This window comes from Hippocampus zosterae, chromosome 8, assembly GCF_025434085.1.
Source record: "Hippocampus zosterae strain Florida chromosome 8, ASM2543408v3, whole genome shotgun sequence".
NCBI classification, from domain to species: Eukaryota; Metazoa; Chordata; class Actinopteri; order Syngnathiformes; family Syngnathidae; genus Hippocampus; species Hippocampus zosterae.
Window position 1 is genome coordinate 12,924,748 of NC_067458.1, and position 27,861 is coordinate 12,952,608.

At 41.1% G+C, this 27,861-nt stretch overlaps 2 protein-coding genes and 1 long non-coding RNA gene across 17 annotated transcripts; 2 read left to right on the plus strand and 1 right to left on the minus strand.

Annotated features, from left to right (window-relative positions):
• Window positions 1-5: 5 nt before the first annotated feature.
• LOC127606326 (serine/arginine-rich splicing factor 11-like) lies at window positions 6-7,718 on the plus strand. Of its 14 annotated transcripts, none has more exons than XM_052074579.1 (13): window positions 7-1,128; window positions 1,387-1,656; window positions 1,828-3,274; window positions 3,529-3,638; window positions 3,708-3,797; window positions 4,244-4,290; window positions 4,379-4,512; window positions 4,666-4,747; window positions 5,250-5,363; window positions 6,355-6,441; window positions 6,584-6,655; window positions 6,739-6,916; window positions 6,999-7,718. In XM_052074579.1, exons 4-13 carry the CDS (start codon window positions 3,555-3,557, stop codon window positions 7,197-7,199), a joined length of 1,089 nt encoding a protein of 362 aa, XP_051930539.1. In that variant the 5' UTR covers window positions 7-1,128; window positions 1,387-1,656; window positions 1,828-3,274; window positions 3,529-3,554; the 3' UTR covers window positions 7,200-7,718. The 14 variants fall into 14 exon arrangements, with proteins under 14 accessions (XP_051930538.1, XP_051930539.1, XP_051930541.1 ...); XM_052074581.1 differs by having other exon boundaries at window positions 3,161-3,274; XM_052074580.1 differs by having other exon boundaries at window positions 7-342; window positions 1,038-1,128; window positions 1,387-3,274.
• On the minus strand, window positions 7,569-27,822 carry ankrd13c (ankyrin repeat domain 13C). Of its 2 annotated transcripts, none has more exons than XM_052074566.1 (13): window positions 27,723-27,822; window positions 22,627-22,668; window positions 18,109-18,213; window positions 14,418-14,503; window positions 13,706-13,751; window positions 13,200-13,266; window positions 12,648-12,792; window positions 12,380-12,511; window positions 12,123-12,284; window positions 10,965-11,044; window positions 10,560-10,658; window positions 9,882-9,982; window positions 7,569-9,483 (listed from the first exon to the last, which is right to left on the minus strand). In XM_052074566.1, exons 2-13 carry the CDS (start codon window positions 22,640-22,642, stop codon window positions 9,353-9,355), a joined length of 1,170 nt encoding a protein of 389 aa, XP_051930526.1. In that variant the 5' UTR covers window positions 22,643-22,668; window positions 27,723-27,822; the 3' UTR covers window positions 7,569-9,352. The 2 variants fall into 2 exon arrangements, with proteins under 2 accessions (XP_051930526.1, XP_051930525.1); XM_052074565.1 differs by lacking the exon at window positions 27,723-27,822 and adding an exon at window positions 26,535-27,180.
• LOC127606372 (uncharacterized) lies at window positions 27,086-27,561 on the plus strand. The gene is made up of 2 exons (XR_007963770.1): window positions 27,086-27,212; window positions 27,454-27,561. It is a non-coding gene; the product is annotated as an uncharacterized LOC127606372 (long non-coding RNA).
• Window positions 27,823-27,861: the final 39 nt, after the last annotated feature.

The following is a 27,861-nucleotide window of genomic DNA, read 5'->3' on the forward strand; positions in this document are numbered from 1 at the left end:
TTGTTCATGTACGTGAACGTAGCATTCTTCACAGTTGCTCTGTACGCATCATCATTGTCTCGGTCTCTACACATGATCGTGTATCATTTGTCGACTACAACTATATTACTTTTTGTATACGTCTAATGCTTGATGAACCCATAAACGTTACCCCACCCGCTTTAATGTTATTCATGCATTTAGTACCGCAGATTTGCTAGTTCGATTAAGATTCGCTGAGATGACTTCCAGCACGCACGTCATTCAGGTGACAAATGTTTCCCCGAGCACAACCTCGGAACAAATGAGGACTCTCTTCGGCTTCCTGGGAAACATAGAGGAGCTCAAACTCTTTCCACCCGAGTGAGTATCTGAGGAGAAGCTTTTCTGTTTCGATGGGTTCCCCCCGAAGCACTCTTGCAGGCCTGGTTGGAAGCTGAAGCTAATGCTAATACGTACGTGCAGTTGTGTCAAATCTGAAGATAACATCGTTTACTGGACTGTACGGCCTATTTTTTATGTACAGCATTCCCCTTTCCTTAACTTTAGTGTTTTTTCTTCGGCGATTTTAATTAATAGACTGTTTTAAAATTTTGTTTAACCATCGTCCAGGAATGCCCAACAAACACACCGGACATATCATTAGGTACACCTGCATGATCCAATCAATACAACTGTCGAGTCGAAAAGTGTCTCTAAAATAAGAATGCTCACACTGGATTTATATTTTTATATAAATGTCATAATACAATATCTCAATCATAATTGCAATCATATAACAACATGGAACAGCGTAGGCCAACTGTCTTTTTCTTGTTTAGAGTCTTTGTTTTGTGTTGTTGTAGCAATATGTTTGTTTGCTGTTTTTATTCCATCAGGACACATTCACATTGTTTCTGTCTAATCAAATCAAAGTATGTTTGTCCTTTAAGGTGACTGCCTTCAGTTAAGAAGATGCCTTATCGGGTTGTCCCTGTTTGTATGCTTTGCACAACATATGTGTGTTTTCTTCCAGTGACTCTCCCTTGCCTGTGACTTCACGTGTGTGTTTTGTAAAGTTCCTTGAGTCTGATTCGGTGGGAGTCTCCCAGCACTTGACCAACACCGTCTTCGTGGACCGGGCCTTGATTGTGGTGCCGTTTGCAGAAGGTTGGTGTCTGTTTCCTGTCTCTGTCCTCTGAACGCATGTCACGCGATGTGCATTTATTTGATGATTTGCAAACACAATGACAGTGACCATCGTGCGGTCTTGTTGTTTCTTTTGTGACAAATCAAATATCGCTAACGAGCAGTATGAGGTGTTACTAATGAGTTATTTGGCAATAGGAAAATGTGAATTTGTGTCAATTTATGTCTTGCGTTCTAGCTGTAAACTTCTCTCTTTGTTATTTGTTGTGGTTTTCATAGTGGACAAGTCAATTGCAGAGAGCCCCTCCCTTGCTGGCCGAAAGTGGTCATCTACTGCCAACAGGAGATTAGAAAAAATGGCACCATGCTCGCAAGGCCCTCTTGTCTCTCTCTCTAAACTCTTTTTTTTCACCCTCTATTCAAGGAATATTCTCTTAGCTACAGTTATGCAAACTCATCATCTATAAGAGCAGGATTTAGGCATCTCAAGTTGTTTGTAATCATCAAATCAAACGAGGGCATCCCTACAACTTCATGTGCTGAATTTGCGTAAGTGTAATATTGACCACACAAATACAGCGATTGTAATTCAGAAATTGCACTTATTAACCCACAGACCAAGTAATCTTTTTGCCTGAGTGTCTCCACACGTAACTCTGAAAGGGTTGAGTGCCTCTCCAATTTTAACAGTGGTGTTTCTTTTGTTACTGTGTTTTACAGTTCTTTTTCCTGGTTCAGCCATCCCTATATACCACGCCCTGCTGCAAATGCACCAACCGTTTTGTCCTCAGCAGCCTTATCCTGTTTCTCAAGTGTCTGTTCTGGTGTTGCTGTGCATATGTGTGTGTGTTGAGTGTACATGTCTCTTTTATAATATGAAAATTTCAAATGAAAAAAAAAACATGGACTGTTTTCAGATTGCACAACCATGGATTGACCTTCCCCATAAAAGCTCTCCTATTTTGAGCCGACAGGTTTTTTTTCCCCCCCCAGCTTTGGGCACGTTAATGTTTTAAATTTAAATTTGCTGGTAATAAACCAATAGGATTTTTTTTGTTTTTATACATACTAGATTTTGTTTAGAGTTGACAGATCCGAGCTGTGTTGTATCTTGTTGCCAGGTTGGTTATTGTTTTGTTACTATAGTACCCTGTTTCCTCTAATAGTGGCTGCCACCTTAATTTACACTATATTTACCGTAATCTGTGTGTGTCATCCAATTTAACATAAATACCTGATTGGGAATAAAGTCTTCTATTTTTCCAATGGTAGATATTTTGTTGTTTGAAAGCTCAAATAATTCAGGTTAAATTTTCCAATACAGCCAGTCTCAAAAGTCATCGCACTTATACTTTTCAAACATTTTAGGTATTATTCAGCCAGATGTGAGGCCATCATTGTTTAGCATCTTAGTTTTTGTAAGTGCTGCAAAATAACTACCCACAAAGAAATTTTTCTGTTCCTTAGTGCAGTTCAGCACCCGTTTGAGAAGCTTTGTTGCCGTCACACTTCTACAATGTGTCGTGCAATTTCATGTCTGGCAAAGCTGGATCTTTTCTTGAAAAAACATTGCAGTAGAAGGCCTGCATCTGTGCTAGCACCACTGAAGAAAAAAAACGTAAAACTTGAAGTCAACCAGCATCACAAAACTGATGTAGTTTGACGTTGAGTTTTCCTCAGTAACTATCAAGTCAAGTTCAACTTTGTAGAACCAAGTATGTAGTATTTTTTTCCTAAAATGTCATGACAAATTATTTGTGAACGAAACAAAAAACAATAATTAAGGAAAATAAACACCTATATCACTCTTACGCCTGAGTGAGTGCAAAACACACACACACACTCCCTGGCCACTATATGAGGAGTTAGGGTATTATTGTATTTTTTTTAAAATATTATTTTCAAAGTAACCAGACGCAAAAGCCCAGAAAAGGTAAATCTGAATGAGCCTTTCCTGTTTGTGTTTTGGTAAGCACTGTTGAAATGTTCCCCTGTTGACACCCAAATCACAAACTTTGTTTTCTGTATCTCAATGTTTCTGTGTGCTTTGTAGCGAAGCAGCCGGCGCGAGTCGCTTGTTCATAAAACATCTAATGAAAGTTGAGAGCACATCCCACGGGACAACCGGCTGTGCTTGTTTGGTTCATGACTTAGAAAACAAGTACAGGTGATAAAATCTTGGCAGTGTTGAACACAGTTTGTAATTGTGACTATTCAACTCCTATCTGCTAATCCTACAAATCATACTGACAAAAGAGCAATACATCAGGGATTAAGATTTACAGACAAGACAACATGTGCATTTGCATTGGTCTTGGCTATAGAGCAGTCAAACTGTGGTGGCTTGTCTGCAAGTCTTGTCTTGTGGAAGTTGTGCACTGTTTCCCGTTTGCCCCGTGCTGAAACCGCCTCTTTCTCCAGGAGTCATTCCTGATGAATCGAAAGCTATGTCGCTGCTGGCTCCGGCCAACGCCGTGGCGGGAATGATGCCCGGGGCGGGCCTTCTGCCAACACCCAATCCTCTGGCTTCTGTAAGTTCCCGCAAATGCATCTAGCCAGCTTCTGCTTAACATTTCAAATGACCAAATGTCACATTCCAGATGGGAGGCTCGCCGTTTGGTAGTCTCGGCGCACCCAACTTGGAGCAGATGGCTGCAATGGGAATAGCAGGACCGAACATGAACCCTCAGGTCAAGTAACAATTGTCATTCATATGTGAGCAATAACAGTCTGTCTTATTGATTGATTGAACAGATAAACACAACATGAAAGATTGTTTTGCAAGAAATTTGTCAAGTCTGTGTGCAAATATTTTTTCTAGTATCTTTGAGAATTGTGGTAGTAAAGATATAGGCCTGTAATTTGTACGAAAGTGTTTTGTCTCCACTCTGGTAATTCGGAATAACTTTTGTTTTAATTTTTGACGGGGAAACTGTTTTGAAAGATATGTTAAATATATTTGCGAGAGGTTGCACAATATATTTTAGAATACTTTTTATTAATGCCATGTCACTATTAACAGTCAGTGGACTTTTAAATTTGTGTGTTTTAGCAATATTTAATATTTCTATGTATTTTACAGCACTAAGGAACATATTTTCACTATATTAATCTGTCCCAATGTTGTCGATTTTAGGCCCTTTCTGCAGACTTCCTGAAGCTCATGCAGTCCATGGATCAAAAGTAAGAAGCCGCATAGTACAATGGGCTGTTTTTTTTTTGGGGGGGGGGGGATGAAATATTAAAGCTACTGTAATTGGGCGCATTGCAGGTTGAATCCACTTGCAGGTGGGCTGAACCTAAATCCCGGCTTGAAGAACGACAGCTCCAACAAGGAAATTGAAGAAGCCATGAAGCGTGTTCGAGAGGCGCAGTCCCTCATTTCTGCCGCCATTGAACCTGGGAGTGGGTGCTCAGAACTGCAACACTTGATTAAAAAAAAAAAATTACATACTACCTATGAATATTCAGATCTAATTTGATCTGACCTTTTCCAGTCAGCCATGGACTGTAAGTCCCATTACATTGACTTCATTATTGTCTTTTTTTTTTTGGTAGGTAAAAAAAATGACAAACGCAAACACTCTCGTTCCCGCTCACGGTCACGCCGCAGATGCTCCAGATCTCGCTCAAGACACCGGTAAAACCACTTATTTTTCTTTTAGTGGTAGAAAATACTTTGCCTTCATATGTAATTCCACTTAAGACCCTCCACTTTGGTGTTGAAATAGAATTAATTGTGGCAAAAAAGTAATCCTTGGACAAAGTTTACATTGTCACTGCTAGTTAACCTCCATTACATTGCAGTAAAGGTCCATTTAAATACTAAACTATGTTAAAGTTAAGTTAAATTAATGGCAAGAGTAAAAACAAGAAACCATGACATGTGGGGACATCATCACATGCTGAGATTATTGTGCTATACAAATGACCAACATTTAGTATTCCACTTTCATGGAACAGTTGCTCAACAAAATAGCCCAGTGATCAAGAATTATCAAAATTGGCACACACTGAACCTGTAACAATCCGATCGCAGGTCACAATTCAAAACGTCAACATTAAGGTGAAAACTTCACCTGAACATTCAAATGTGTCAACTGACTGAATGACATAATTGTAACTATATTCTTATCTGGCAGGCGCTCGCAGAGCAGGTCTCGGAAGAGGTCACGTTCGAGGAACAGGAGGAGGTCCAAGAGCCCACGGAGGAGGAGTTCCCACTCCAGAGGCAGAAGCCGCCGCAGCAGATCCAGGTCAGCGTCTCAACTAGCACCCAACCAATGCATTACCTATATACGATTTTTGCAAAAATTGGCAGATTTGGGGAGGGATGGAGGGCAATTTTTTGATTTTGGGGGGGGGGATACATTACAATATAATGACATTCAAACATCCCTCTCCCCTCCAGAATCAACAGAAAATAGGCTGAGTATTGTTGATTGCATCAGTACAGTACTGCGTAAGACAGTAAGGTTCAAACATCTCCCACACCAAAAAATAAAAACAACAGCAACAAATCAGCAAGTTTTACCGATTGTTCTCTGCTGTAATTAAATGCCAAAAGACAGTATCATGAACCAGTCAAATGTTCCTTACAAAGTTTATATACCTGTAGTTTTAAGCATGAAGGGAACAAAACAAAGCAATTTAATTAATTCCAATTTTTCAAATCAGCCGATTAATCAGTTCTTGGAATTTTTCTGCAAAATATCAGAATCAGCCTAAAAATCCATATCAACAGGGCCGGAGTCACAACATAACTTTGTGCATGGCTTCTTTTCTTGTGTATAAACACTGCAGTTGTCAGTTGATTTGTATTGGCTGCATTAATGGTGGTTGAAGCATCCAACCAGCCATCCATTTTCTATAGCACTTATCATTGGGGTCACGAGTGAGTTGCAGCCTATGCGAGTTGACTTTCAGAAAGACTAGTCACGAGCCAATCGTTGAAACACATATGGACAAATGATCATTTCCAAGACAAATTTCAAATCCTCGATGAACCGAACATGACTGATTTGGGAGCGGGGGAGAAACTTCCTGCTGGCATGGGGACAACATGCACACAGGAAGCCCAGAGCTTACAATTTAACCCCAAATTTTAGACCGTTGAGGCAGACACGCCATCTACTTGTACACCGTGCTGTCCGTGGCTCAAACAGGTCCATGGTTTGTCCTGACATTCGTGGCTTCGTGTACTACAAGTACTCATGGAAGTCATATTGGTGGCTTTTGTGCATGTAGGGACAGGAAGGAGGAAAAGTCCAAGAAGAGGTCAAAGACGCCACCTAAGAGTTACAGCAGTGCAAGGAGGTCTCGCAGTGTCAACCGGTAAGAAGTGCAAAGCATTATGGGGGTTACATTCAAAGGACAGCCAATAATGGCAGGCTGTTCTTCAGTAAAAGATTGTTACAGTGATCTATTGATTTGTGTTTTCGATCAGTTTTTCAAATTGTCTAACCTCATATTACAGTAGATATAGGCGAAGCCGCAGTGTATCCAGGTCCCCCAAAAAACGCTTGACCAGATCTCCATCGCCCAGACGGTGAGCTCCAACGCACTTTTTCTTATGAATTAGCCCACGACAACTAAATAATGACACAGAGTGTGTTCGTGTCTGTGTGAGAGAAGGCACAAGAAGGAGAAGAAGAAGGACAAGGATCGTGAGAAGGAGCGAGAGAGAGAGCGGAGGGAGCACAGGGACCAAAGTAGAGAGCAGAGAGAACGCTCTTCCAGCAAGAAGAAGAGCAAAGACAAAGAGCGAGAACGTGACCGCAAGTCAGACAGCGACAAAGGCGATGTGAAGGTTTTTTTTGGGTCTGATTTGAATGTTATTTTAATGAGCGCGGCCAACACAGCCACGTGACATGAATGCGTTTTGTTTTCAGGTGACGCGGGATTATGATGAAGAGGAACAAGGCTACGGCAGTGAGAAAGAAGCGGAGGAAGACGAGGAGAGGAAGAGCGATTCTGACTCCTCCTCGCCCACTGGACTCGACGAGATGGAGAGAGGCCAAAGCCACGCCCCCAAAAAGTCCAAAGTCAACCAAGATGATCACCACCAAGAAGACATGGAAATGAGCGACTAAGATTCCCATTTACAGGAAGGACATTTTTAATGTAGGCAACAACGGATCTGTGCCTGATCCACTGAAGTACAATGTGTGGTATTAACTGTAAACATGGAGGTGTAGAATGAAGGGCTGTAATATACGGTATATGGACATGGTCATCGTTTTAAAAATTCTTCTGTCCTTTTTGTGCTCGTGTCAATTTTCAATGAAATCCCACTAAATGTCAGGATGATTTATCGTGACAGCCATACACCTTTTCTCCCCTCGCTATTCAGCATTACCAATCACACATCCAGTTCTGTTTACACTTTCAGTCCTTAATACGTGTGCATTGAAGTGTAATGCAACGGAAAGTAATAAAACTTGTGAAAACTGTTACCATCGAGTGTGCGTGTGGTTTGATTTACTTCTCAAAAGAACAAACAAGAGAATTAAGAGATTTTTTTTTCTTTAAAAACATCTATATACAAAAATAGCAACTTCCACCATATTACAATCCAGTATGTTGGATCAAGTCAGGTGACAAAATGGGAACCCCCATATCCCCCCGCACAACTCTTGAGTTGAATACAAGAGGACAAACACCAAAAGGAAGAAACTGTGACTCTCAAGAACATGAACAGATTGTGCAGAAGGCTTTCGTTTGTGTAAAATGAAAGCCAACAAAAATAACAATTCTTCGTTCCTCACAACAGCTACTCATTATACAAACTAGTTTTGGCGCAGATAAAGGTGACATAAGAAACAAACTACATGGTACCATAAAAAAAAACTGCAGCATTTATAGCACTGCCTCTGCTTCAGAACATTTCACACGCCACCTTTTAAGCTTGAGAATTGTGCATTTAAGAAGGAAAGCAAATAGCTCAGAAGTTACATGTGCCAAAAGATTTAGTAAATTCTAGAAAAACAGAGTGCTAAAAAAAAACAATGTACAAGTACAAGGTGTTTTCCCCTCAAATTGATATAATTTGAAATACAAATAACTGAGTCACTCAGGCTCAGGCAAACAAAATTACAGAGGCTTCATCATGAGAATTAAACATTTCTCAAAATTCTAACATACAGTATTTGAAGGGATAATACTTTACTCGAGATTATATCATCAATTTCACCGTTTTTCAAATGTTCAATATGTGCACCGCTTGAGACAAGTTGAATTTTTGCCTCTTAGAATTAATTTTCTTGTGTTTTGTCCAAATTTCCATTCAAGCTGGTGAATGTTTTACTTTAAACAGGAATACACACGACACTCTTGTTTTGAGATAGTGAGTAGTGGCATTAGTTGCCCTGAAAAACAGCAAATGTCAAACAAACACTAACAAACTTGAAAATGAAGTTGAAAATTATACTTGGTTCATTTTTAGATACTTTGTAAAAAAAATGAAATCATCCATCCATCTTCTTAACCATCTACCCTCATGAGTGTCGCAGGTGCGCTTCAGTAAGAATTGACTTATACTATTCGCCTATGAAATGTCTCATCTTTGGGGCAACACCCTGTACAGTACCTTTTATTTTTAATTAGTGTGAATGCATCTGAGGAAATGCCTAACTGTGTTAACACATGACAAAAGAAAAGTGTATCCACACCTTTGCATCATACGATTGCTGCGTGTTAGGAGGCCAGAACCACAAACACTTGTCTCTTGTGAAAATCACACGCAACTCCTGTTTCCATCATTTGGCTTGCGTATTCACTGTCAAAGATCGGAAGGGTATTTAAAAAAAAAAGAAAAAGGGGTGGGGGGCTGGCGCTGTGCCACATTTTTGGCACACCCTTCCACAGTGTTATGGCTGTGAAAAGATGGGAGCTAAATACAGTGCAATTTGGTGATTGGGTGACATAAATTGTGATTTGTTCCCCCAATTAACAAAGCTTGCTTTCCAATTGCCAGGAAGAAGATACTGTTAAATACAGTACACTTGTAAAAGTTAATGTTGTGTCCCAATGCCACTATCAAGTGATCCCTTCTGTCCCACGTGGTGGAAACATAGCTTTACATACTGTACTAGGCATCATGTTTTTTTTTTTTTCTTCAGGTGGCTGTGGAGAGACGTTCATTTAGCATTTAGCAGGTAGGAACCGTAAGGTTGTGGGGGAGGAGTTGGATATTTTTGCAGCGTGATGTTGCCTTCATAAACATCGACCCCACCGCCAGAGTGGGTTAAAGGTCAGGGAAGCGGCTGGGGTCTTCTTTGTACTCGCTAGGGATGGTAAAAATGGTTTCATCAAAGCTGTCGTAGCGAAACTCCTGAAAAGTCACGGTGGCTGTGATGGTAGGAAAAACGGGGATGTCTGCAAGAAGAGAGGGAACATTTGGTACTTCGATTTTGTTGAAACACTATCGACTATCATGTACAAACGTCTCCTGTCAAATGTCTTGAATTGAATGACAGGAAGCTTAAAATAACTGACGGACTAAGCATTGATGGAAGCGGACTGCCGTCGAATCAGCACTACTCAGGATACCCAGAGCTACTGAAAGTTTTTCTCAGGCTGTCATTTACAAAAAAAATAATAATTTTCTGATGACTGACGTAAACGCGCCGCATGTCTTGTGTGTTTCCGTTAGTTCGTCGGGGGCGATGAATAACAAAGACGAAGATCCGATGGGGTTGACGATGACGCAAGCGCGGTTAAAATAACGCCGACGGCGTGACGGACTGCCGATGACGGATGAGCGGCCTTCTTACCGAGTTTGACAGGAAAGCCAGGAGGGAGCTTCAACTGCACAAACTCCCTGAGTTTATTAAAATGCTTAAAGGGTGCGATCACCTCCAGAACATTCAATAACCTGAATACAAAAACGAGAACAGTGTCAGATGTCACAACTGTGCCACTCAGATACATACAGGCAGGTATACTATATCAGCCATATTTATAGCGTGCTATGTTTCATTCATTCATTCATTTTTCCGAACTGCTTTATCCTCACGAGGGTCGCAGGGGGTGCTGGAGCCTATCCCAGCTGTCTTTGGGCAGTAGGTGGGGGACACCCTGAATGGGTTGCCAGCCAATCGCAGGGCACACAGAAACAAACACGATTTGCGCTCGCACTCATACCTAGGGACAATTTGGTGTGTTCAATCGGCCTGCCATGCATGTTTTTGAAATGTGGGAGGAAACTGGAGCACCCGGAGAAAACCCACGCAGGCCCGGGGAGAACATGCAAACTCCACACAGGGAGGCCGGAGCTGGAATCGAACCCGGTACCTCTGCACTGTGAAGTCGACGTGCTAACCACTCGACTACCGGGCCGCCACTATGTTTCATGACAGTCAAATTTACGAGTTGTATTTGCCAAAAAAGTCACACTGGACTAACACTGCAAAAGTTTAAGTGGACACAATAAATCCCACGGGGGAACTTACGAATCGATGCTCAGGGGGAAGTCTTGACTCATGGCTATGGTGGCCTTGAAGTGTTTCTTGCTCTCCTTGCAGAGTTGCTCTCTGCCCAGGTGAGGAGCTCTGAGCCGAGATTCAAAACAACACTCGAGTTAGTACGTCTAACGTTGACGACGCGGACATCCTGTCGAGTCAGGTCAAGCCGTTTTCATGAAGAATATCCACATAATGTCATGAGGTTTTCAAATGGACCAACGTCAAGTTTGTTTCTCCCCATATTTCCCTGGCTGCTCAAACGTGAAAAGATCAGGAAATTATTCCAAGCATTCATTTTCATACCACCACTTGCATGTTAGCTGGAGAACTATCCCAGCTGAGTTTGGCCTAAAACACCTTCAAATGTCCGCCGTGTCTAAAAGGGACACCTACTTTCCATTGTCAGCAGTGATGTACTCTTCCCAGGATGTGGTGTTGGGTGAAGGCGGGGTTAGAGATGGTCTCCTCACAGGCTGATGAGTGCAGCAGGCGCGCAAAGACAGAGAAACACAAATCAAGTTCAATGTCAGTCAACAGCTACACAGTCTCACTTCATCAACGCGGTGTGATTTCACTTCATGTGAAACAGGTTTTCTTTGAAGCCAACATGTTCAAAATTTTGTGTTGACGAGAGCGACTGTTTGCAACCGTGAAACGTTTTTTTCTGTGTCAATTGATAACTGGTAAATAATGATGCTGTCTTTACAGTACAGTAATCCCTCGTTTATCCGGATTAATGGGGACCAAAACCACCCGCGATAAATGAGAATCCGTGAAGTAGCGACCAATTAACATATACAGGTAATTAATTAATTAATTAATTAATAAATAAATAAACAAACAAACAAACAAACAAATAAATGTTTTGTTTGTTTTTAAGTCCGCAAAAAAGACAGTGAGAAGCTGCAAAACAACAGCGAGTCACATAGACCAACATATGCAGTACTGCAGTGTTTTTCAAACTTTCTTGAGCCAAGGCACACTTTCTTTCATTGAAAAAAATCTTGCGGCACACCACTAGCTGAAAATGTGAACACCCCCCCCCCCCCCCCGGTTATAAAAACGGTTATATTGTTACTATAACCGTTTTTATCATTGAAGACTGATGTTATAACAGCTTGAATTGGAATCTAATGATCACAAAGAAAACAGTATTTTATCATCTTTCATATTTATTGTTTTACCGTCGTCCTGCATTCATGCGTCACAAATTAGCATGTCTCTCATCGAAACACAAGGCAATTGGCTAGCTGTTTCTGCTCCTTAGTGGTATTGGAGGGTACTACATGATTACTTTCTGGGCCAAGCATACAAATTAGATATTTTCCCGCGGCACACCTGACAATGTCTCGCGGCACACTTGTTGAAAAACACTGCAGTACTGTACTCAATGTATATGGAAAAAATATATTTTTTATGAATAGGTATAAAAATCCGCGATGCACTGAATCACTGTAAAAGCATACGCGTGGAAAACGTAATATGGATTCTACACGACGTGATACGTTTTTTTCTGCCATGCGTCAAGCTGATCCGTAAGATGTGACTCACCTCAAAGTTTTGATCAATGAGGTTCCCTCCTTTGCTCAGACTCTCCATGATGGCTTTGTTCCTTAAGATGTCCTCCTCGCTCAGATGCTCCCGCCTCTTCCTGGACTCCAGCACCAGGCCGTTCACAGAGTAGAAATCCGCCAAAAAGTTTCCGACACGCTCCTAAGACAACGAAAAATGAAGTCAGTTACGAAAAGGAATCAAGTTTGTTTTTCTCCCCACATCTCCAGCGACGGTGTTGACAAGCCGTTACCAACCGTCTTGTCTTCTCTGAAGAGCCAGCCGGTTTGTGCTCTGGAGAACGTGATGGACTTTGTGGAGAGCGTGGCCGAGTACACGTCACTGCTCATCAGAATGTCCACTTCCTCCTCCGTCTCCATCTCTGACTCCTGTCGATGTCAATTGCAAAATGTCAACCCAAGCAGGCACACTCAGTGGGATTTTGTTTCTTGCAATCAAGCTCAATCGATTCGTTTGTGAACGTGTGCCTAATGAAAGGCCCAGTGAGTTTAGCGCATCACAAACCTCATGGTGTATGCGCTGGTATACTTTCTGCTCGTTGTCCAACACCACAAAGGACTCCGAAGGGATTGCGTTGCCGTTGAAGATGAAACTCAGATCACCGCGTTGACACTTCATATCCGAGAAGTCGATCAGGGTGGTGTCCAGTCTATAGACGTGTGAGGAAGCAACATGGGTGTAGTGAGAACACACTAAGACAAGTCAAACAAGGAAATTACTTTGTGTAGCACTTGGATGTCTTACACAGCGAAACAGGAAGACGACTTTGTTTGAAATTTGTGCTTCATCATTACTGCAGAGTGTCTTTACTAGCATATGAGACAGCCAGGGAAAGTTTCACAAGTGACACGAAAGCAGATCACACTCCAACAACACACACTCCAACACATATTTTGTAAAACGTGGAAATGTGCAATCAAGATAAAGTCATCGATTTTTCACATCAGCTCCAGATAAAAAGCCAAAGGTTTTTCATTGTAGTCAGTGCAATGACAATCACATTTTTTATTTTTAGCTCTTCTATTAAGTTGATTTACATTTAGTGACATGACTTGCCTGATGTTGAGTCCCTGTTTGTAGATTTTACAGGCATCCGACGGTAGAATTCTGGAGAGCAGAGGCACTGCAACAGTGGAAGATGAAAGATGTGCAAAACAAATTGGGGAGGACATTTATAGAGAAGGCAAGATTCAATTATGAGGACAGCTGTCCTCTTTAATGCCGCAGTAGCAAATGCACCAACAGCAATCTGTCACTGAAAGACGAAATATTTTCGAACCCAAGCCATTTGCGGTCAACGAAACTGAAAGTGAAAATGTGTTTGATGTTGTCGTACCCTCAGACGCGCAAAACACGCACATTTTGATGTAACCCCTTAGAAATAGATCCACTGCGCATTCATTTACAGATACTTTCATTGTCTGTGATAAGAGGAAATAAGGATGGAAGAGCCACGCTGACATGGAAAAGCAATGACAATAAACACTCCATCTCTTCGAACCGTGCAGTTTATAGTGTTGACAGTCTTATGCTCTTGGTTTAAATGGGCGTATTTGACTCACCCCAACTTTGGAAATCCCATTGAAGTACCTGGTAAAAGTCTCCAAGCTGCAAAAAAGGTGACACGCATATTATTTGCAGTTAAACCCTGAAGAAGAAGAATGGACTGTCAATTTGACATCAGTCGTCTACTTGGGATACCATCACCGAAAACTAATGTGTGGCATGTGAAGATGGGAAGAATATTTACGTTTGAGCCAGAAATACAAGTACCCTCAACGGTCAAAATTAACTCATTCTGAATTCAAGGAGCCCAAACTCGTCCTCTGCATAGTGACGAAGAACGAAGCTCAACCTAACGACTTTTGGTTGTCTTCATCATCACGTCTAAGACAAGTTGAGCTCGCGGAGAAGCAGAATTCACCAGAATGTAAACCTGAGAGGAAATTCATTCATGGGATTGACGTCTCATATTTGGCCATCAGCGCCATGTCCCTTTGAGGTGTGGGCTGCACTTTGACATCTTTGACCTACGAAGCTACAAGTGGAATGACGCATCTCCTGGCGCTACAGATGGTTTGACCCGCATGCATTGTGAATGAACTACAACTGATGCTAACAGTGACAACAACCACTCATAGATAATTTTTTATCAAATTCCATCACGTGATTAGAAATTGCAAAGCAGAAGGACCGCAGAGTGGATGATTGAATCAACAGCTCCAAGTCATATTAAGGTACTGAAGGAGAAGAAAAAAAAGCACAACAACATACCTCTTTCAGTGCATTCAACAACGTTGGCCTTTTGTCCTCGACACTCTCCCTGGACTGTTGCTTCAGCTTCCTCAGCAGCGCCGTTACTGGACAACAAAGGCGAAACATGAGCAATTCAATTCATGAAAACAGAAGCCACCTACTGTGCATCATAAACCCTGTGCCACAAATCCAAACGTTGGTCTCAGTTACAGAGCGCATGAGAGATGGGAATCCTCCAGTTTGAAGGCGGATAGGGCAAAGTCAACGATTCATCACATTCACAAGGAAGAAAAGCAGAATGGCTTCGAAAGGCTTGAGGTGCATACGCGTACAAACTGATCTTTGTGGGTTATGAACATTCAGAATTGACACAGTCATACGCCTCTTTGGGCTGAATAACAAACCGATTCCTCATAGACAACTGCAGAATTAACACAAACATGTTGACGCTGTTGCGCGCCGTCCTGCCAGGCCCACACAAAGTGAGTGCAAGCTCTCAGTGTGAGCAAGCTGGCAAGTAACTCACGTACACACAGAGAGCGACAAAATGCGGGTGCCTTTATGGCTCACGTGCCTAATGAGTGTGGACAAGCCCGGCTGGGGGTCCCCCTGATCCCCTGGGGGTCCGTGAGCAAGATGAGAAGCATCTGCTCACGGACGACCAAGTCGCCCCATACTGTAGCACTGGAAAACCAGTCTGCAAACTGCGTCAACATTCAACCAAGCACACTCACTTCACACCAATTTAGTGACAATGATGATACCAGGACACTTTCCTGGTATTAACTCTTTAACTCCACAAGACGTACTTGTACGTCTTTTTAAAATTAGGCCCCGCCTACCAAAGACGTACTTGTCTTTGGTACGCAGCGTACATTTATGTCTTGTGGGATCACAAGTGTATATGCCAGATACATGTGTGGGAATTCCCCAAATCAATCCGTCAAATTAGTGTAGGTTTAAAAAGTATTTCTTTTCTTCATTTTTGTCAAGCTGCTGCGCCTTCCTTGAATTTCCCTGGCATACGAGAGAGAAAAACTGAAGTTCAGCAGCCAGCCTTGAGGCCGAATCAATCAAGTGCCAACTAACACTCCTAATTAGTGTGTCACCCAGGAGCAGAAGCATCTCCTCTCATGAGCAAACAACAACATGTCCGGGACTGCCTTAAAAGTGCTCGAGCTGACAACTGTGACAGCTGACAGTGTGGCGAGAAGGCAATTCAGGGCACAAAGTGACAAACCTCCAGAACAAAAGCTATAAAACTAAAACGTATTTCCGAGACAATACTTTCCTTCATTTTGAGCTGAAATCCAAACAAGAAAAAGTTAAATGACACATTGGGAGATTGGTGAAAACAAAAATTGGTTAAAAATAACTTCAGACAAGAAGAGCATTCATAAGATGTTTTTCTAAAAATAATTTGCCATTACAGTTCAAATGCAGCCTGCTATGACAGTTCAGTGCGACGTCGCGTTTACAAAGGGCGGCAAGCCCAAACAAACATTTTTATACCTGTATGCACATTGCAGCTAGCCAGATATTTAACTTCATTTCTACAGGGAGAAAAGTCATTTTCCCAGAGCACCTTTTATCATGACATGATAACAAGAAAGTGGAGGAGCGAGATTGTGACATGGCATGTCGAAAGGGCCCATTTTTTTTAGATAAAAGGTGTCAGGAAGCCGTCCCAAAAGACACATCATCCTTAGGGAACTCAAGAATGTAAAAAGGTGTGAAAAAAGAGCACTTAAAGAGATATCTCCACCAAGGCCAAACAACAATGTCTGATATAGCATCAGATAACTCCATACTTGCTTCGCTTTAGAGCTGCCATTAACAAATCTCACTTATTCTATCGATTATCCCGTCCACACAGTTTACTTTTTTTTCCCCGGGAAAATATCAGACAGTGAAAAGCATGCCTAAAACACTTAAATCATTGAATCCCAGCCATTTTCACTGGAGCAACCCCATCAATCCCAGCGTTTTACTGGATTTTGACTGATCTCGCAAGTCCCACAGAATATTTTCTTCTAATGCTATATAAACATGGAGCCTACCAAAATAAAGTTTGGACTGGACTATCTTCTTTCAGCAGAAAAAAAATTGTCTATCTGTCTTTTTCCATTCTTCAGCAATCGGCATTACAAAATGGCTAAGTTTCATGTAAATGGCGATTCCTGGGCAAAAAATTGAGAAAAAGAGCTTTTCTAAAAGCATGCATTTCAATCATGTGAGGCACCACTGCCACCTACTGGTCACTTTTTTACATGATTTACAATGCAAAAGGCTTATTCTCATTCACAGATTGCATCAAACCCTCCTCTTCTCTACGACGCAAAAAAAAAAATAAACAAGACTTAGACGTACAAGTATGTCCTTGGTAGGCGGGGCCTAATTTTAAAAAGACATCTTGTGGAATGAAAGAGTTAAGTTTGAAAAGTTGATCAGGTATATTTCGACTGCACTCACTTGAAAGTAAACATGTTTTACATTAATTTAATTATACTGTAAACCAGGGTCCGGCGTCACACTCTCTTACTGGCTTAAGTGCCCCTCGCGACCATTCATGGGTGCTCTGATGGTTCGGTCGCAGTGAACGTAAGGAGGACAGTCCAGCCATGGCTGTGTCACTCATCTGCTCTTCATTTCTTTTTCATACGTTTCCCACAATAATTACATCACTTTACACTGCCAGTAATCACCGCTTACTGATGCGTTGATAAGAGAAGCAGGGAAAAAGTTAGGCTCGGCTAAATTCGCTGGAGAAGCGTCAACTAGCACTGATGGAATTAATGGAAGATGTTTTGCTCCAGTGAAGTAATGGTGGGACTCACAGTGATGAGGCTTTAGCTTTTTCAGTGCAAGTTTACTTAAAAAGTACCATTACTATTAGCTAATGAGTTTTAAAAAAGTGACTATACAACATTCAAAACATCTTTATTTATATCGCAGTTTCAAATTTCATAGAATGAGCCGGCGCCTTGTAGCGGCGCACACATACTCGTACTCGAATTGCCAAGTCACCGCTGCTTCGATTTGAAAGAATTACATAAAACTTTCTTCTTTATTTTTGTCCATTTTTTTTTAAGTGACCCATAACCAAATGCATCTTTTGTTCTTTTCTTATTCCTCCCTGTCAACCATTTCTTAATGACTGAGTGTGTGTGTCTGAAACAAAAAATTCTGAGACTTCGCCAAACTCAAATCAATTACGGGTTATTCACACCACAGCTACAAATAATGATGATATTCGTAAAAGATTAAATGGAGTATGATTTTTTTCACATAAATTGATGATGATTTTGACCTTTATTTGATAACACTCTACCAAAACGGTTTATTTTTCAAAGTGCATGTCAATTTTGTAAAAAAAATAAATAAATAAAGTTTCGAACTACTATAGACTTGCTTCAAGAACCTAACTGACGGGTGGGGATTAGAGGGTGGAATTGGGGTCTTGGGATAAATCAGCCAAAGAGCAGAGAGAAAAACAACTAACCAATTTCTTTTCATCCACACCCCAAAGGCTGGAAGGCCTTGAGGAATGGCGTGCTCAAAGCAGGCCTCTTGGGAGGCAGTAGCAAAAGGAGTACGTTCTTGGAATTGCATCTGTTGATTGCAACTGTTTTCAACTCCAGTTCAAATTTGAAACACTTGAGAGAATGTCCTCATCTCACAGGACAACGTCAAACAATCTGATACTTACTCATCTGTCTATCTCCGTAGCTAATAGCCTCTGCAAGGGGGCTCCATCCCTGAGCATTCTTCACCTTCACTGGTGCATTGTGGGCCAGCAACAGATGGGCACACTCTGTCGGAGGAAGGGAATCAATCAGCACATCAAAACAGTGTAAAACACAAGCAACTTACACCCCCCGTTTATAAGGATTGTTTGAACCGTAAGTTCATTTAAATTATGATCCCCAAAACGGCTGAATATCATATAAATAGCACAAAAACCACAAATGTGTGTTTTTGAGCAAAATTAGAAAAGGATTAGAAAGGACAGGATAAGTTATTTAATAAATACGTAAATAAGGATAAGTTATTAAATAAATGCGTAAATAAGCTGTATCTATTTTAAAGTCCCTTTTTTTAACTTTTCCATTTTACCTAATACAGATCTTACACGATATTTCTGGTAAAAAGCAGTGAGCCTTGAAATGCTGTTGCAACGTAATTTATTTTCCATTCTGTCAACCTACAAAACGGGGCGATCATCACATAGGACCGCCATCCATGAATGCCGACGCATGCGACAATTGTACGCAAAAGGAAATACGACAAGGAAAGAGCAAACGCACTACAAAGAGTGTACTGGTTGACAAAAGCTCATAACGAGGAGTTGTCAGCTAAGGAGTACACACATTTTGCGCAGTGAGCAGAAAGAGGGAAAAAAAAAACAAACAAAAAAAAACCACACACACACACCCGCCAAAATACCAATCCTGTTGTTCCGGCTCAGCTGCCTGTTCTGTCATGATGACGTCACTCATTAAAAAGGTTGGCGGCGTCTAGACAGCTCATTGGCGGAACACTAAGCAACAAAGTGCACTCATCTGCTAAATGTATAACAATGTTCATTTAATGAGGCTGAACTTGCACGATCAAAAAGGCTATTCCGCCACCTTTTTAAAGCACTGAGACAGATACATTGAGGCAAATAAAGTACAGCAACTCCACACTTAAAGTGCTTCTGCATCAGAATTAGTACAACTGTTGTTGCAAGCCACTTTCCACATCCAGCATCGTCTATTCCGAAGATGAAACCTTTCAAAGCAGGGTAACACAATGATAAGCACATCAACTGCCTATAAATTATAGATGAGTAAAAAGGTCGGACGCTCATCGCTCATGTATTCTTAAGAGTGGAGAAGGATCTTTATTTAGATATAAGACAAAACTAGTAAGAGCGCATGTTGATAAAACGCCGGTGCTTATTATGATGCATAAAAAACAGTCGCCATATTAGAAAAGGGTGCCGAATGCTGCAAATGGTCAGTCGTCCGCTTTACTATGCTGATATGCTAAGACGCTGATAGAAGAAAACGGGTTATATTATTTCAAAATAAAGGCTGAAATGTAGTCAGCGTGTCAAAATTAAGTGGAAAACGGAAGAGTTATGCTTGCAAATGAGAAGGAAGGTGACATGCTCAAACCAGCCTGTCACCTGCACCTTGCTCAACGAGGCAAAACTTGTCGTAAAATCATGAGCAGTTTGTTTTAGGGCCATTGGCAGTAAAGCCTGATGTAATACTGCATTATTTGAACCATTAGGCGCACTGGATTATTAGGTACAATACCAATGAAAGGGTCAATTATTTTTTTTCCCCCATACAGTTTCATCCATAAATTGCACCTGATTATAAGTGAAATATTGTAGCAGTTTATTGTAATTGTACCATATGTTTATTTAATAGATTAAGTACTATGATGCGAGGTTCAGACCGGCTCCGGCATGCTTTTGTTTGCTTAACAACTGCGCTCGATTTGCTTCAAGCGGAGGAGAGGGGCACCTTGCAAATAAGTTTGAACATATCTTGTCAATCTGGTAACCCATTTTTTACTTGTGCATTCATTTTGGCTCCTAGTTTGCAGGACAAAAGAATACAAACAGCTTTTTAAATAACCTCATTAACACCACATACACACTATAAAAACTAATTAGGTGATCATTTACCTGTAAATCTACCTTAAATTGAATGTGAGACCCAGCTACAGGCTCCGGGAGTCTTTGTCCGCCCATCGATCCCTGAGGGTGGTCTCTCGCTAATGGAATTAGGAAGCTTTGCGGTGTTGCCAGCAGATCAGACTGCAGCTGCCATGAGGGTTTTATATGAGAAGTAAAACATCAAGCAGCTGTGCCCCATGCACCGAGAAACATCTGTATTTCAACTCAGGGATGAGGCAGCTGATAACGGGGGTTTACTGCTCATAAAACACACGCGCACTGTGACGTAACTCTCACATATCCTGAAGCTTTTTACCGACATATGCTATCCAATGTTGTGTAAAGACAACATTTAGCAGACACATATTACATAATCTGAGAGCTATTTCTCGTTGCCTGGAGAACTGCTCGCTTTCACTGATGCAGCGTCGAGATTTTACTTGGGATTCGTATAAGTGGGTGTTTCAGCATCATATAATTTAATAAGATATCATTTGAGGCACAGATTTCGAAAAGTAATTTTTAGTTTTATTAATTTACCGTAGCAGCCATTTTGGTGTTGTGAAATACTAATGTTGAGTTGCTTATCACGAAGACATTAAAATATAATTATTTGATTGTAAAGTGTCCTTGAGTGTTTTGAAAGGCGCTTATAAATGAAATGTATTATTATTATTAATATAAAGAAACATGGATGTCATTTTTTGTTGGATTGATGACCAGTCTTATCTGCAACAACCAATCACAGCGTTACTGAAAAAAAGGTCCGGCACACAGACGTAACACGATGACTACGTCAAAAGTTTGCATGTGTGATTCCTGCACATTTTTCAAAGTGTGGCATTGTGTAATGTGGTGAGACGCGTTTCTCTCGTGAAGTCACATAAACTTTGTAGTAAGCGGCTCTATGAAGAGGAAAACACGGCAAAATCCCTAAAACTTGGACGCTCATGCGAATATTTTCAGAGGTTGATGTGAGGATAAGTAAATTGATTGCAGTGTTCATACATTAGGCGATGTTTAGGTTCCTTTAGTGCGGCGTAATACTGTCATGATGCCTCACCCTGCGGAAAGGGAGGAGCGACGTATTACATTAGTGTCGGAATTATGCAGCCAGATTCATGGGAGCCACAAACTCTTTGGAAATCTAAAATGAAGACACATGTGCTTTCCTTTTTTTTTCTAATTCCTGTCGCAGACAACTGTTGAACCGGGTCGAACCTATATGTCAGCTTTATTGTATGTGGCTTTAATATTATCAACTCAAGTACAACTTTATTGTAAAATGTGCTGTACGCACATACCAGATTTCCTCCCTCTTAACAGACTAACAGACAACAAGAGGAGCCGCTGCGGGTGCCCACGCATTAGCCATTAATTGTGCGAATTATATCAGAAAATTGACCTACAGTGACATCGTGCAATCAAAAGCAATTCTTCCGTATTAATTTTTGCTCGATGACACATCCCCAAAGAGCAAATGAAGGAGGTATTTTCTCAATTTTGTTTCCCTTTTCAATATCCAACACGCATGGAATAATCAACCTAGTCTGTTTCCTGTAAAAGAAAGTCAGTCCGTTGAATTTACAGAATACATGCAAGTCATGGCGCATGGTCAGGATGGTACCATTTCTGCCTCAATTTTAGCCAGGAAACACCCTGCTTATGATGGAATTTCTGCAATATTTTTTAAAATATCTTTCATAGACTGTAGTCATTCAGTCAATGACCTCAAAGAGGATAAAACCTTGCAGGATGTCTGCACTTACTGAGTGCTTCTATTCATTAATTTTTAATATACTTGTACATCCCAGGGGGTTGGAGTGGGACAGTTAATAAAGATACGCAGAAGCCTGCACAGACAAACAATTTCTCTGCATCCCCAAAAGGGCAGCCACACCCCGATGACTGTATGATGTCATGCCGCAGCCCACCGTCTGTCTAATTTGAGAATCCCTGGAGGAAATGGCAGCAGCTCAGGCAAAAGACAGACAACCTCATTAGCACAGTCAATTCTACCGTGTCCAATCCTACTCCGCTTTTTGAATTGTGTTTAGTCTATGGCGGAAAAGTGGAATCAATTGTATGCTGAGCTCCATTGGAAGAACAAGTCTGAATTCCATCTCGTTGTGGAAACATGCTCGAATTGTTCCCCGAGAGGATGCATTTTTCAATACTGCGTTCCACGGCTTGCTGGCACAATCAGAAGGGCAGTGAATTATTATTTTAGACTCAAGCTTTCAGTCCAGCTTCAGCAAGTCAACTGAAGACAAAAAATAATTTCAAGTTTACACTGTATGCTTGATAGATCATCACATATTAATTGTGAACATCAAATGTTATTCTGGGGGGAAGTGACATTAACATCCGACTTGATTCAAACATGCGCACGGAACAAATTAAGTTTGAAACTTCAGGTTCCACCGTACAAATCATTTGTAGATTTCTTTCATTTGTGAACAAAATTCATTTAATTGCCAGCATTGTCAAATGGATGAACATCTCACTAGACAATCAGAATGGTTGACATGGATGTAAATGTAACCGGCTCACCTTTGTGCCCCAACATGACAGCCAGATGCAATGGTGTGTTTCCTGGAGAAGACAAGAAGACAAATTGATTGCAGTGAGTAAAAATAGACTATAACAACAACGAGTGAGCAATTACGTTGTAGAAATTAATGTGTTGTGCATTCCTATCCTCAAAAGATGTACAGCTGCGAAAGTACTGCACACTGTATTTAGCAAGGAAATGGATTGTTAAATGAGATTAGTAACTAAACACTGAAGTGCAAAGGGAAGAAATTCCTCGAAATGCATTCTTGGAAAATTGGCGCACCCCCCCCCCCCCCCCCACCAAGAGAAAACCAAGCAGCGCTCACAGAGCTTCTCTAGGATTAGCAGGAAAACGCATTCCAGAGTAAGTTGGTTCTCTTTGGCAGAAACCCAATTGTGGGTGACAATACAAACTGAAGAACTCCAATATAAAACAACTTGCTGATTAAAGTCCAAAAGTGCTTTAGGAAACAAGTAAACACAGATCTCGCAGCAGGCGCTTTAAGTGGAATTTTATGAATGGAATGGGAACAAACATCAAAAGGCTGATCATTGTGTGTCAGCATGGTGGTACTTGGAGCTTCACTGGTATTTCTTCGCCACAGAAAACCACCACCACCAAAAGGCCTTTTTAAAAATCCTGCCATTTGTGGTATTTATTCACAGATGAACTTTCAACAATACAACACTCGTCTTCATTACGGTCACGAGTAACTGGAGTCAAACTGAGAGGTGGAGTACACCCTGGACCGGGGGTCGGCAACACGCGGCTCCAGAGCCGCATGCGGCTGTTTACCGACATCTAGTGGCTCCCTGGAGCTGTATAAAAAATGTTTGAAAATGGAAAAAGATTTTGATAGTAGGCTAAAATAGCTCAACATGCGTATCTACATAGATGTAGATACATGTTGCAGCTCCGAAAAAGGAGAGTTGCGGTCTTGTTTTTTAAAAAACGTACACTTTATTTATGCTTTAAACAGTCTCGACAAACACAGACACGTCTGCGTCCGACTCCGTGCCTTCTCTCTTCTTGTTCGACTCGAGCCGTTCAAAGACAGCCTCCGAAAAAGGGAAATTAATGATCACTTCACTGACACTAAGAAAAGCGAAAATAATGCACCAAAACAAAAAAATCAAGCAAGGAAATCACAAAATAAATTCTATTAGGGAGTTTCTGAACACACAACAAAGGAATAAATAACAAACAATTCTGAGACAGTCCAGTCTCCTACATACATACAGCATGTGTTTCCTTCACTGTAAGTGTTATAGAAGGCTTTCAATTTTTTGCGGCTCCAGACTCATTTGTTTTTTGTCCTATATAGCCCTTTCAACATTTTGGGTTGCCGACCCCTGCCCTGGACTGTTTGCCATTCGGTCACTGTCAAGTCTTTATTTGTGGGTTCAGTATCAGAGTCGTCTTTTGTGGCCAAGTTTGTTAAAACACATGAGGACTTTGTCTTATGTATTTGTAGCCTCTTCTAGTACTCTCGAAACTTCTAGGGTACTGAGAAATTTGACAGGTTAACAGTTTGACACACTTCTGAAATAACAAATTTGTTCAGATTACCTTAAATAATATTTTATGTAGGAATGTCCAAATCCAATCACGTGATTGGAAATCGGGGCTGATCACGAGATTTTCAGCCGATTCGGTATCAGGTGAAAAAGATTGGTTGTACTATTTTCTGACCACTTGAAGGTCACAAGCTATATAATGATCCAAGTGCAATGCATATCTTACAAAATAAATAATAATAAAACTGTAGTAACTTAGGTTTATATTACACAATGTTGGGTTTTTTTTGTAGCAATGTAGTTCGCGTGACACGCCCACACCCACAGACATGTCTCCTTCGCTGTACAGAGCTCTCCTGCAGGCAGAGACAGAGAAGTGGGTTTGTCTTCATAGCTTGTTTGGAGGGAGAGGCAAGCCAAAAGATGCTCCAAAATAGGTGTGCCTTGCCGGATATAAAGAAGGCTCCTCTCAAAGCGGCATCGTCAAAGATTTCGTTGAGAGAGCTGAAGGCACGACGGACAGCTTTTTTTTCTCAATGCCGTTGCTGAGGCATTGGAGCAGTACTCGATATTGGCAGGTACTTAAAACCAAAGACTCTGACTCAGACTCAGGTGCCAAAAGAACTAATTATAATGATTTATGTGAATCAATTTATCTTAATGAGGGAGAGAGAGTAGTGGCCTAGCCTTCAATTATACTTATACAAATTTCATTGCATTGTGAGGCAAACTAGCTCATTCCAAAGGTATTCCTTGAAAAGTTCTTCACAGCAATTTTTCTATGTGAACTCTGAGTCTTGCCGGAACAGAAAAGCCCCATCCACAAATAGTTCCCACAAAGCCAGAAGCATACAAATCTCCATCTTGGTCAGACAAAGAATGTAAATTCAAGGGGGGATTAAGGCAGAGGCCAACCCTGAATTATACAATTTGAATTTATCATCTACCTCAAAGCATACTGGTTGCACTGAGAAGTAGTAGTGTTTAATAAAGGTAAAGAACCTGTGTAATATGACATGCCTGAGAGGTTTCAGCTCCAATGCAATGGAATCTGAGCCACAGACTCTGAGTCACACGGACACTTGACAGTTGAACAAAACAAAAGTTGGCGCTCCAACACAACAAAGATCCACACGGCTGACCTCTGCTTGTGCTGTAGTCTGAGCTGTGATATGAGGACAGGCCACATTCCAGTAGAGACAAGAACAACAAGGGTGTGTTTGGTCGGAAATGCTGTTTTTATCTGAGCAGACTTTGCCTTGCTAAATCGGCGCTGGCAGGTGGAACTTCCACAACTTTGCGAGGTGATCATAAACTGAAAACTCACAAACAAATGAGATATGCATTTCCAGTTTGGGGGGTGATTCAAAAACATTCCATTCATCTATTTTCTGTGCCCTTTTCCTCAATTCTTAGGTTGAATTCATCTTTTCTAGAGTGAATATGTCACTGGTGCATCATCTTAGCTGTGCCGATATTGTTTTACAGGTATACTTGTCAAATTAATATTTGTGGCTCTATTGGTAGTAATTAGCCTCGCTGAACAAAAGCACCTGAACAATGAAAAATACACTTTCTTAATGATGTAATGCACTACTTCGGCAACATTTTTGATCGAATGGGGATGCACTAATCATGAAAGTGATGTTATGTATGTCATCTTGCTAGTTCGCTAATCATTTTAAAGAGATATCAGTAGTAGCAATTTATTCTTGGCATTTGTTGACAATCACGGATGTATGTTTCCAGAGAAGACCGACCACAATGAAGATGAGGGTAGGCACGAGAAGCCCACATTCACAATGACAACATTTACTAATTTATTTAAACTTGTCATTTTAGTCAAAAGACGGAAGTCGAGCCAGCCGGCAGTCTGCTAAACTTTGACTTAGGTCGGGCCTAAAAACACAGTACATTTTATTTATTTGATGTTCTTGTTGTTTTTTTAGTTATTAAATGTGCATTAAAAATGACCATAGTTTCTAACTCACACCAAAAAGCCTAGTATTCCTGAAGTAGTATTGTCATCTATATACAGTACATTCATCAAACTATTCGACACGACTGAGACAAATGAGGCTTGACGATTTTTTGCATCTTTTGAGGACCACTGCTTGACTAGAATACGTTATTTACGAACTGTAATTTCCTAATATTCTTTTTTTATTACTTAAAGCGACTTCTACTCATTGTATTTTGTGAATTAGCTTTTTTTTCATGTGCATTCTTAAATGACATAGTGTTCCATTGTAAACAATGGTTTGCTTTACAGTATTTCTCCAAGTTGCGTTGGCTAAAAAGCAAGCTTGCCGAAACTTAGAACGGTTGAGCAAAATGTGTTTTGGGACGTTCCCATCATGCTGGTTGTGTCGCACAGCAATACTCACCATGCATATCTTTCTGAGATATGTTTTGAGTCCGTATAAGCGAAGAGAGGCGCCGCACATCTCCTTTGAACACACATTCGTGGACCGGAAAGTCTTGTCCACTTCGGATAATGGGGTTTTTGTTGTTGTCGTCGACGACATCGGCTAATGACAGCGTACTGTTGGCATTGACATGCTGGTTCTGCTTCTGCTGTTGCTGCTGCGTGGAGGCTGACTTGACCAACTTGTGGTTGCTGAAGAGTCGACTCGCCCTGCTCTTGTTATTCGTCTTGGATGTGGTAAACGTCCCGATAGCTGCCTCTTCGCCGGGTTCCAACAAGTCATCGTCCTTACTAGGTCTGTGATCCTTCCGCAGGGATCGGATCTTCTCTCCGGTCATTTTTTAAAGCGCTGACGTGAAGGGAGCAGAGGGTGACGAGGACCCTCCGGGCCAACTGATGCAATTCGCCAGCAGGAAGTCTTCAAGCAACCAATGTTAAGACAAGAAGCCGAAGGACACTTTAATTGGGGGCTTCTTGACGAGAACAAAACGCCGCAAATTTCCTTTTTTCAGTGGTTAGTGTGTTAAAAATACAAAAACTACGAGACGCTCGTTATCCTCCCGTCGCTACTGTCAGCACAACACGAGCGCCTCTCGTTGACTTCGCTTGGTGTCTTCCGCCTTGAGCTATCGCGAGAGTTACACCAGACATTACTGACGGTGACAAGTCACAAAAACAAACTGCATGTATGATTTAAAACGAATTAAAACACGAGTAAATGCACCATTAAAACTTTTTAATTAATTCAATTTTATTTGATCCATTTATTTATCTATTGTTCTACTTCTTCCTTTCATAACTCTGCTGCTGTGAATTGGGAATTTCTTCATTGCTCTCGTTGACTTCGCTTGGTGTCTTCCGCCTTGAGCTATCGCGAGAGTTACACCAGACATTACTGACGGTGACAAGTCACAAAAACAAACTGCATGTATGATTTAAAACGAATTAAAACACGAGTAAATGCACCATTAAAACTTTTTAATTAATTCAATTTTATTTGATCCATTTATTTATCTATTGTTCTACTTCTTCCTTTCATAACTCTGCTGCTGTGAATTGGGAATTTCTTCATTGCGAGACTAATAAAGGTTTTCTTATCTTATTTTCTAATTTGTTTCTGCTCACCAGGATCACGGGTGTGCTGGAGCCTCTCTCAGCTGTCTGGGGGCAGTAGACCGAGTACACCCTGAACTGGTTGCCAGTCAATTGCAGAGAAACAGTCATTCGCTCACAATCACACTTAGGGACAATATGGAGTGCCTAATCAACCTGTCATGCATGTTTTT